General features: G+C 34.5%; 1 protein-coding gene across 1 annotated transcript in view; it reads left to right on the forward strand.

Annotated features, from left to right (window-relative positions):
* The window catches only part of LOC106879862 (uncharacterized), a 340,042-nt gene that overhangs the window by 310,129 nt on the left and 17,413 nt on the right, over positions 1-12,500 (forward strand). Inside the window, exons 10-11 of the mRNA XM_089349477.1 lie at positions 6,564-7,547; positions 9,430-9,702. Coding sequence (XP_089205603.1) covers positions 6,564-7,547; positions 9,430-9,702 — 1,257 coding nt within the window. The remainder of the gene's footprint in view (positions 1-6,563; positions 7,548-9,429; positions 9,703-12,500) is intronic.

Here is a 12,500-nt window from a genome sequence, read left to right on the forward strand (position 1 = left end):
ATATCACGATCTTTAGAAAGAACTATAGTGTTTGCGTATCAGACAGAGGGGGAAAACAAACAAGCTAACAAACATTTTCTGCGATATAATCAAAGTAGCTGATAAGAGCATAGAATGAAGAACAAGAGAAGATGACTCAAAGAAAGAAATTGTGAGAGGCGAGAACGACGAAGAGAACGTAATGTATCGAAGTGTCACACACTAACGCATACATACATGAATACATACGCACGTATATAATATTTAATGCGTGTGTGTGCGCCTAGCTTGAAATGGAAATTTTCCTGCTTCTGGACGTAGTGATCTCCTACGTGGAGATCAAATAATAATAACTCAATGGAATGGGAAATACGTAAATAAATAGATAAAGTAACTAATTAAATAAGGTGCGAATGACAAGTAAGATAGTCGTTGCAAATATATATATATATATATATATATATATATAGTGGCACTCCGTCGGTTACGACGACGAGGTTTCCAGTTGATCCGATCAACGGAACATCCTGCTCGTAAAATTAACGTGCAAGTGGCTGAGCACTCCACAGACACGTGTACCCTTAACGTAGTTCTCGGTGGGGGGAGGGATACAGCGTGACACAGAGTGTGACAAGGCTGGCCCTTTGAAATACAGGTACAACAGAAACAGGAAGAAAGAATGAATGTTGTGGTGAAGGAGTACAGCTAGGTTCGCCACCACCCCTTGCCGGAGCCTCGTGGAGCTTTAGTTGTTTTCGCTCAATAAACACTCGTAACGTCCGGATTGGGAATCGAAAATGCGATCCTACGACCGCGAGTCCGCTGCGCTTACTACATGGCCATTGCGCCACCCCTATATATATATATATATATATATATATATATATATATATATATATATATATGTATGTATATATGTGTATATATATATATATATATATATATATATATATATATATATATATATATATATATATATGAGAATACAATTAAAGTATTGAATTTTTGCATGATTTAATTTCTTTAAACTATTTGTTTCGATGATTGAGGTGGTTACATAACGCTTTTACCGCAATTTGGACCAGATTTTGTTAACATATATATATATATATATATATATAAGTTAAAAAAAACACAAAAAACAATAACAAAAAAACAGCAAAGTGAGGACGTGATACGGATAGTGTTATTGGACGCTCGGGAAAGGAAAAAGAGAGTGTATATATATATATATATACACATACATACACGCACACGCGTGCGTGCGCCCACACATGTACACCTACACACACACACACACACACATATATATATATATATTGGGGATACAGAAAGGCAGCTCCTGGTTCTAAGAAAAGCATCCGCCCTCTCAGTTTCCAAAATAGATTAGATGCATCAGTGTGTAAGATATAATGCAGGTTTTCTTGACAGTTGATGTCAAGAGATGCAAGGAGTTAATGTAGCACGTTTTTCCTATTTCTTCATTTCTACATTCCACGCGCCGACGAGGCAGCCTTTACGTGATCACTAGATCGGCTACAAATAACAGCCAAATATCCCTCAAATCACACCCGCGGCGTCTTAAGGATGGGACAGAAACTTTGGATAAAGTAACTGCATATTTATTTATGTTAGAATATGATCTTCCTCATCTGCTGACTTGAGATTAAACAATAATTTCTGTTAGAAATGGCAGCCAAATTTCCCTCATCTTCTTATGGAAGGAACAGTCCCATTGTATATTGGGATAATGTTATTCTATGTCTCTACAAATTCCTGAAAAAGGCAGCTAAAATAATTTTGGTCATGATTCTGCTCATTAGCCGACCTGGAACTAAACAACAACGACTGCTAGAAATAGCAGCCTAATTTTCCTGAAATCACGTCCCACTCTCTTAGGAGGAGCAATAAGCACATTAGATAATGTCACTATATTATACAAGGAGTCTACAAACCCTTCGTGAAGGTGCGTGGCTTAGAGGTTAGAGGTATTCGGCTCACGATCGTAAGGTCGTGAGTTCAATTCCCGGTGGCGCGTTTGTGTCCTTGAGCAAGACACTTTATTTCACGTTACTCCAGTCCATTCAGCCAGCAAAAATAAGTAGTACCCATATTTAACTTTCTGTGTCAAGCCGAATCTTCTTGAGAATTATGCTAGGGAAACACATATCTGTGGAGTGCTCGGCCACTTGCACGTTAATTTCACGAGCTGGCTCTTCCATTGATCGGATCAACTGGAGCCACCCTCGTCGTCGTAATCAACGGAGTGTCCGTACCAGTTGCCACAAGCCCTTCCTCAAAGATATTCGTATCTGGGCATGAACAACTTCTAAACTAATTAAGTAATAAGGGGAAAAGGGAAGAATATGTTACGAAGAAAATCATTTCCCAAAACGAACAAAGTTTGAAATGGTCGAATAAGCAAACTTTGTGTTAAAAGTTTTCTAATGGTTTATTGATTCATATTTAACTGTTTCTTTACTTTTAAATGATTATGTACGGTGAATAAAGCCGGTGGTTAAAATGTCGCAAAAAAGAATCACCAGATGGATTTTGAAACTGATCCAAATGGCAGGAGACTTAGAGATAGACCTTGAACTTAGAGGTAGACTATGAACGAGATGGCTGGATAATAAGCATAGTTTCAGTTGGTCACGCTTGGGAACCCAGCTGGAAAGTATAATGGTGGTTACTTCTGATAGGACCCTATATGGAGAAGGTGCCTAAGAACTCTACCCACCACGCGCCTTCCAGGAATAGTGAGCGACGAAAACGGTTGAATGGGTCGATAAATAGAGGGAATTAGGAGGAGGGATGCAAGATGTGTATCCTTAAAATCTGTTTTTCTTTACCAAAAACCTCCGAAAATAGAACAAGAACCTATTCTGAAAGGTTATAAAAACATATAGATTGGTGCAGAAGCACTACGAAAGTTGTAACCAGCGAACAAAGCTTCATTTAAGACGATAACTTGGCCGAAAATAACTTACTAAAACAGCAGCTTTAACTAAGAGATGTGTTTCCACCTATTACATCTAAATATGTTATTTTCCTCCGTATACAAAATATATGTCTATCTATACAAAACTACCAATTAGCCTTGGCAGTTCATTAACGTCCGGTAGCTTTTGAACTTGCTCAAGTTCTGGCTATTTGTTATAGTATGGATAATAGATTTTTTTCCTTTTATGTAATATCGTATGTAAATACTTCCTTTCATCCTTTTGGCTTTATCGACAGTCAAAATCGTTTCTAGTGGTGTAGAACAAATGATAATGCTTAGTGTAGCATAAAATGAGGTCCAAAATTGCGGTAAAATAGCCATAACAACATAAAGTGTTATGTAACCACCTCAACCGTAGAAAGAAATAGTTTAAAGAAATTAAATCATCAGAAAAATTCAATACATTAATCGTATTTTTTATTTTTCAACAATAAACTTAAAAAGTAGGCACCGCATCTTCAGGGTTAATTTCTCTCTTTCTCTTTCTTTCCTCCTGTGTATGTATATATATATATATATATATATATATATATATATATATATATATATATATATATATATATATAATATAATATAATATGATATAATATAGCGTGTCTTGAATGACACAACAATGCAGAGTGGACTATAATAACTGTTATAGTTTAATTATCCATAGTTTACTTTCGTATGTGTGTATATATATATATATATATATATATATATATATATATAGTGAGAATTTACCAAAAAAACAAAAGACGAAGACGGGTTTGTAAACAACAAACAGATGTATTAGCTTAACACTCGGGAAGTGGGAAAGTCTTTTACGTTTCGAGCGTAAGCTCTTCGACAGAAAGGAATACAGAAATAAACAGGGAGACAAAATAGAAAATGGTTAAGTGGCTAGAGAACTATGGGGGGAGGTTACATATGTGTATATATATATATATATATATATATATATATAGAGAGAGAGAGAGAGAGAGAGAGAGAGAGAGAGAGAGAGAGGCAGAGTTAGTACCAAAAAGGAATATTTATCGCTGCCTAAAAGTGGTTGTTGAATTAGAACACAGAATACTGTGATGTACACATGCATATATAAATACATACATACATACACACACACATACATACATACATGCATACATACATACATGCATACATACATACATGCATACATACATACATGCATACATACATACATACATTCACAGTATTATCCACCGATGAGACATGACGTTGCAGTTAGGACACTCTATAATGAAATCCGTCGGAAGGATAAATCTGAGGACAAAGAAATAAAAAACAACAATATGGTAGAAGCCATAGCCTCTCATAATAAAAAGAGATACTGATGGAATGTAAAAGTGAAGACCTCAATAAAATGTAAGCACAACAGACCTGATATAATGATTTGGAATAGAGAAGAGAAACTGTGCACAGTTGTGGAAATTAGCTGCCCAGTGGATGTTAGCATAAACCTGAAGATCGGTGAAAAATAAAACATCTATGCTGAACTATTGTGAAATCTGCAGTTACTCTACTCAGATTACAAATTATACTTGTAATTATTGGGGCCCTGGGATATGTAACACACTGCCTAAATACCGATATTGAGAAATTAGGCTTCTCAAAACCAGAAAAGAGAAAACTAATTCGAAGACTACAGATCCAATCTATCACTGGAACTGTAAAATTCTGTAAAACTTTCCAGAAGTTTATCATTTAAATATATATGAGCATGTCTAGATATGTAACTATATGCATGAGAATGCATACATAAAACATGCAAATCTGAACATACATACATGCATGCATACATACATACATACATACATACATACATACATACACACATACATACATACATACAAAAATACCCTGTTGTTAATGTTGAAATTCCAATACAGGAGCCTTGGATCTAGGTTAGAAACCGGTTCTTTCTCTATTGGCAAGAAATCTTGAAATAAACTGAATAATGATAAACATACATATACATACACACACACATACACACATGCGCACGCACACACACATATACAAAGTGGAGTTATAAATAAGACGGAATAAAACGTCTTTATCTTGAAATAATGTATACGATCTTTGTATGTTTTCTTTGCAATTATCGTTTCTGAATTAACTGCTGCGAACCAAAGATTCTTTGGTGTATACTCTGGTAAAACTAGCGAAATTGTTGATTTTATATAAAGCAAATATCGGTTAAGTACGTGTAGTGTCGTGGGGTTTTATATTTTGTTTAAAAAAATTACATTTTTTTAAATGTACCATTAGTAATATATAAAATGATATGAATAATGAATATTTTTACTGAGAGCTGTGCGTGTGGTATGTGTATGTATGTGTCTGTTTGTGTGTGTGTGCGTGCGTCTGTGCGTGCATATGTGTATTTGTGTGTAATATAGTGAAATGTAATGTATGTATGTATGCATGTATGTAAAGTGCTTTATAGAATTTGATGAAGATTATGTTTTGAAATTGTTTAGGATATGGCCGGTGATATGCTGCGAAAATGCTAACTAATAACCTGAATTATTCTGTAAATACCGATATTTCGAAAAGGGATTTCATAGCAAATTAGAAAGCACAAGATTTTTCTCATTAAGTGATTATTTCTCCAATCCGCTCCATAAATGAAAACCTGAATTTATTCAACAGCCAATCTTGCAATATCGATAAAATATAATATTACATAACTTTCCAGCGGGAGATCATTCATTTTATAGAAAAGAAGAATTAATCTCACTTAGATTAATTATGTGCCTTATACGCATATATAACTGAGCATAGAAATAAACATAAAGCTAATATTAATATTTCACAGAGATTCTGTTTCATAATATATCTTATGATTTCCATGTACAAAGTACTTTCTAAAAAACATGAACCTTAAGGCATTAGGCCTGTAGTCATTAACAATTACTACGTAATGATAAGGATATAAATGTGTTTGTTTGTATGTGTGTGTATGTGTGTGTATGTGTGTGTGTATGTGTGTGTGTGTGTGTGTGCGTGAAATGAGACATACAGAGACATACACATGATGTATGTACGTTTGTTTATATTGATTTATATTTGTATTTAAAGATTGACAGATACTCACACAATGCGTGCCTCTAAATATATATATATGTGTTATATATATATATATATATATATATATATATATATATATATATATATATATATATATATATTATGCTTCTAACAATAATTGTGCTTTTAGCACCAGCAGTCACAATTAGTGACAACTAAATTTTTCCTGTGTATGTATACATATACATATATATATATATATATATATATATATATATATATATATATATATATATATATATATATATATATATATATATACATACATATATTTGTATGTATATATATGCATATATGTGTGTGTGTATGTATGTACCTTGTTTATTTGTGTATAAGTCACCCCTCCAGTTTTTATCAGTTAAAATCCAAGTCTTATGAAACAGCGAAACTTATACACAAGTAAATACGGTAAATCAATATATAAATACACATACTGATCGATTGTTTTTATTGATTTATTAATTATGGATGTTTCTACTTTCAGTTAAACGAAATTTGGCGATCAAAAAGTGCTGCTTCTGAAAAAGAGAAAGAATCCATACAAATTCGCCTGAAAAACAAGATTCTGGATTTGCGATCAAAGGAAGACCTTTTGTTAAAACTTCAGAAAACGTTACAAGTGAAAACAGTCTCCCTAGCTGAAAAAGAAAGAATAATAAAAGCAAAAGAAGCTGCTATTTCTACCCGTGATGAAGTAATCCGAGGTCTTGAAGAAATTTCAAAACAACGTGATAATGACTTTCAGGCTCTTATTGAGCAAGTCAGTACCCAGGATGAAAATGCAAAGAAACTACGGGAGTCTTTACGACAGAGAGATGAGCGTTTACGAGAAAAAGATGACATGTTACTAAAACTTAACAACAATATAGGCTTAAAGCAAGATGAAGTGAAGAATTTAGACAATGCTGTGAGAGATTCTATCACCAGACTTAGTCAAAAGGAAGAAGAGCTGAAAAAGTTAAAAACACATATTTCTGAAGTAGAAAATATGAAAACTATGAGTGAGACAGACGAACAGAAAGAAAATACAGCACTGAAAAATAAGTTTACTGAATTATTAATATCTGTAAAGAGATTAACGGATGACAAAGAGAAGCTTTCTAGAGACTTAAGTATTATGAAAAACAATTTGAATGACAAGGAAAGCAAATCGGTCGAAGAAAAGAACGTATTGCAAATGAAAATACGTACTTTGAACGAAAGACTTACGAATGTTACAAAGACTGCCATGATGAACGAAAAGGATTCGATGCGAATTCTTCGGCAAGATAACCAGAATATGATAGAAGAGAAAAATCGTCTGAATTGCGAAATCAGGAATCTACGTCAAGAAATGGATGAAAAACAAAAACTACTGGATTCCCAGGCTGATATTGCTCAGGCTCTGGAATCAAAGCGGAAACAAGTTGAAGAATTAGCAGCCATTAACAAACGTCAACAAGAATCGATCGATCGATTGGAATCACAAGTAAGAAATTTGCTGGAACTTTATAATTTAGTCAAAGGAGTATATTGATACGGCTAATCCCCATTGTGAAAATCTGTAGATTGATATGTATTGCGAAAACGGGTCCGGAAAAAAAAACCGGGTGTTTTGTTCAGAATGCTTGGAACAAAGTAAACTTTACTAAAAGCAAGCAATAACTAGACGGTGGTGGGGTAGTGGGGGTTATGGTGGTAGTGGTGCTGGTGCTGGTGCTGGTGTTAAAAGGACAACGACCTAGGCGGGGCTACCACCCAACTTGTCATTTTCTTGATATGTAAAAATACACCTGTTAATTATACTTCGATGACCTGTGACTAAAAGAGTGCCATTGAACTTGTTAGTCCCATGTCAGCACTGATCAAGCAAGTTTATGATCAAAAACATTCCAACCATAACAATCCGGTATAAATAAGATAATGTAACTAGCCTAACCTTTTGATACGAAAGAGCATAGTTTGAGAGCGATTTCTACTCGTAGAATCAGAGAACCAGAAGAGAAAACCATACGATTTAGAGATTCTGTTTTTGACCTTTACATTGTAGGAGTTAAATTGTTAAAATGATTAAAATCGTTTAAACGGATAAAACTCTAAATTATAGCTTGTGGAATATTGTTTTCAAAAGCCTTGGATGGAAAAAAATTGTTGATTTTATATTTTCAAATTTATTATCTGATTAAGTTTTTAAAGAAAACCAATAAGAATTGAAGATGTTTTTATTACGTGTTGTAATTTTCTTCTGTCAATACCATGTGTTGCCTTAAAAAATATTGAATTGTAGCTAAATCGTTGAATCAACAACCTTCTTTTGAAACACATATAAAATATGCTTACGTATCAGTGTCTGTATCTTTAACATTTTTAATAGGTATTCACCAAGCAGACAATTATACAACTGTACTAATGATATATGACATACATATATTCTTGTATTGTATTCATGAAGTGGAGAAATGAAACAGAGTCGTCGTTATTATTGTTTAACTCCGTGTTGATAGAACAAACCTACACAGCCTTGGTTTTTTTACCTCATTACGAAAAGTAAATCTTTATACATATATACACACACACTTTATACGTGGGTTAAAGGGACAACCAATGATTTCATTTGAAACGATCTTCACAATTGTTTAAGTGTCACATGAACGTGTTAATACTCGTCTTCATTTTGGATGAGACTACATATACATACATACACACGCACACACACGCACATATATATACGCAGGTATCCATACGTATATACACAAACTCACACTCACAAACACACACGTACGTTTATATGCATTATATACTGTATGCACATACACACATACACACACACATACATATAAGCATCCATATACACACATACATACATGCATACATACATACACACACATACATACGTACATACATACATACATACATACATACATACATGCAAACAAAAATACCTTGTTGTTGATGTTGAAATTCCAATGAAGGAACTTTGGATCTAGGTTAGAAACCGGCTCTTTCTCTATTGGCAAGAAATCTTGAAATAAACTGAATAATGACTACATACATACATACATACATACATACATACATGCACACACACATACATACATTCATACATACATGCATTCATTCATGCATTCATACATTCATACATACATATACACATGCATACATACGTACACAGATATACATACATACATACAGTCATACATACATGCACACATATATATATACATACATACATACACACATACACACATACATACATGCACACATATACACATACATACATAAATACATACATACATACATACATACATACATACATACATACAAACATACATACATATTTATGTGTGTATATTTTTCATTATCTTTCACAGGCAACGTTGGCGTTTCAACTCCAGCAGGAGGAGAGAGTGAGAAAAGCCGAACAGTTGGCTATGAAAGTTCGTTATGAGACCAAGATTGAAAAGTTACATCGAGATTACAATCAATTGCTGATTAATTCGGAACGTGTAGCTAAAGAACGGGAACTCCAGCAAGAGATTATACGAGGTGTACAGCGTGGTATGTTTAATCTTAAAGACAAGTATACCCAAGATAGAAGCCGTTGGCAAACTGACAAAGAAAAGTTTGAAAACCAAGCTACAGAGGTACGTGTGTCTAGGCAAGAGGATTTAATTATTTCCTTGTTTAATGTAGTTTCAACAAGTTAAATAGTAAAAAGCTTTGTGTTAATCGACAATGGGTCGTTGTTCGGTAATTTTTATTGCATTTTGATGCAAGAGACACTTATCTGCTGATGAGGGCGTTTGCGGGTGTGCGTGCAAGCATGCATATGTGTATGTATGTATAATATCATATCGTATATATTATGTCTGTGTTTTATATATATATGCATTAATATAATTTAACAAACATGATCGGCCAAATGGAATTTTGCACTTTTTAAGACCTACGCCCTGCGTTGGCTGCTTATCTTCCAATGTTTTTTGTGGTGTAATGGAATCGATTGAGCATGTTCATTATCCGATACATGTTTATCAACTCCGAAAGGATGAAAAGCAATGTTGATTCTGGCAATATTTGAACTCAGTACATAAAATGGCCAAACTAAATACCAGAACCGATTCTGTCTGACGCTTTACCGATTCTATTAATCCGTAGATTTAGTGATAATCATTTCAAATTTTGTCACAAGTCCAACAATTTTAAGGGAGCGGAGAAATCGATTACATCGATTCCAGTACTTGATTACTAATACTTGTTTTATCAAATCTGAAAGGATGGAAAGTAAAGTCGACCTCGGCGTAATTTGAACTCTGAACGTAATGAATAGGAAGAAATTCCGCTGAGCATTTTGTCCGACACGCTTATGATTCTGCCAGCTCACAACCCTTGCTTTTGTCGTAATTCTTTCTAATTTTGAAACGCGGTCACAAGCACTAGCGTAGCTAGAGTGTATCCTGCCCAGGGCGGCCCTTCCGTTTGCCGGCTCCCGGACCCCACAAAAAAACTCATATTGCCTACAGCAGACCCAAACTGCCGCCCAGGGCGGACCGCCACTACCGCCCCCAGTTACGCTAGTGGTCACAAGTTTGAAGGGAAGATAGGTCGATTGCATCAATTCCAGCATTTGATTGTCACTTATGTTATCGACCTTGAAATGACGAAAGTAAAAGTTGATCTCGTCGGAATTTGAACTGAGACTGCAAAGATCCGGAATAAATATTCTTTCTACAATAAGCACAAGGCTTGAAATTATGGGGGGAGGTGGCTAATCGATTATATCGATCCCAGTGCCCAACTGGTATTTATTTTATCGACTCGAAAAAATTAAAAATAAAGTCAACCTCGTCGGATTTGAACTCAGAATGTAAAGAGCCGGAGGAAACATCATTAGACATTTTTTCTAATGCTCTAGTAATTCTACCGCTAAGCATTCTGTTAATCTCGGTAACGATTCTGCCAGCTCGGCTGTCTTGCCTTTTATAGTATAGATACCAGTCGTAACAGCTGGCTTTATTAGAGCATTTACGTGATCAGAACGTAAACCTTTCTAACAGAAACCATTCAGCTATGAATAAGTACTCTTGTAAATGACGAAAAACAAACTATAACATCGCTGTTAATATTTGGAATCATTGTATTTAAATGTCAAGCACACTTTATGGGTACCAGAATAACATTTAGACATTAACCTGATTGGTTAATGTAGAAAATATGCTTTGTACAAATAATGCTTGATTTTTTCTTATTCAACACGTGTTTTTTTTTCTGCAAGAAATTTAGTTAACTTGACCCATTATTGCAGCATTGTTTTTACAACAAGGAATTTTTTAAGGAAATGGTTTTTGACCTAAAGATACAGTAATTAGCAATGTGCTGTCATCTCTTTCTTTCATCCTCTCATTCTATCCCACTTTTATCTATCTATTTATCTATGTCTGTCAGTCTGTGTCTGTCTGTCTGTATGTTTCTCCGTCTTCCTGATGTACAAGTCAAATGCAATTAGCTGATTTGTTAATTTCATTGCATTTCCTAAGGCGGCGAGCTGGCAGAATCGTTAGCACGCCGGGCGAAATTCTTAGCGTTATTTCGTCTGTCTTTACGTTCTGAGTTCAAATTCCGCCGAGGTCGACTTTACCTTTCATCCTTTCGAGGTCGATAAATTAACTACCAGTTTCGTACTAGGGTCGATTTAATCGACTGGCCCCTCCCCCAAAATTTCGGACCTTGTGCCTAGAGCACAAAAAAAAAAAAGAATTTCATTGCATTTCATTGAAACACAAACAGATCATTTACCTAGTATAATACTAACTACAAAAGAATCACAAGACGAATTCTTCAATCCAAGCCAAATGCAGGAGTCCTAAGGATAGACCATGAATGGAGAGGCTGGATAATATCCATGACTCTCTCCCAGGAATAGAAGGTGGAAAAAAATGAGCAGATGGGTAGATAAAATACTAACTAGAAACATACGAGTTTAACCGTCCGTGTGTAAATTGTATATGACAACATAATTTGTATGTATATTTTGTTATTTATCAAACGATACATACGAACATGTATTTGATTAACCCCTTTCAATACAGTACGTCTTAGGTAATTAACTGAATAAATTAGGTAATCATCTGAATTAACTGAATATTTACCAGCTATGGATTTTACAAAGAGACCCAATAGATTCTTTTGTAATAGAACTGTGGCCGTGTTGGAGGTATTAATTTGGAAAGTTGAGTAAATCGACTCTAGTACTCTGGTGGTATTCATTCTACCAATATTCTGTTATCGAACTGCTAAGTTTCGAAGATATAAACAAATCATCACCGGTTATCAAGCGGTAGTGGGGTACAAATACACACTCTCTTACCAGACACACACATACACACACACATATATATATATATATATATGTATATATATATATATATATATATATATATAT

This window comes from Octopus bimaculoides, chromosome 3, assembly GCF_046866305.1.
Source record: "Octopus bimaculoides isolate indiv1 chromosome 3, ASM4686630v1, whole genome shotgun sequence".
Taxonomy (NCBI): Eukaryota; Metazoa; Mollusca; class Cephalopoda; order Octopoda; family Octopodidae; genus Octopus; species Octopus bimaculoides.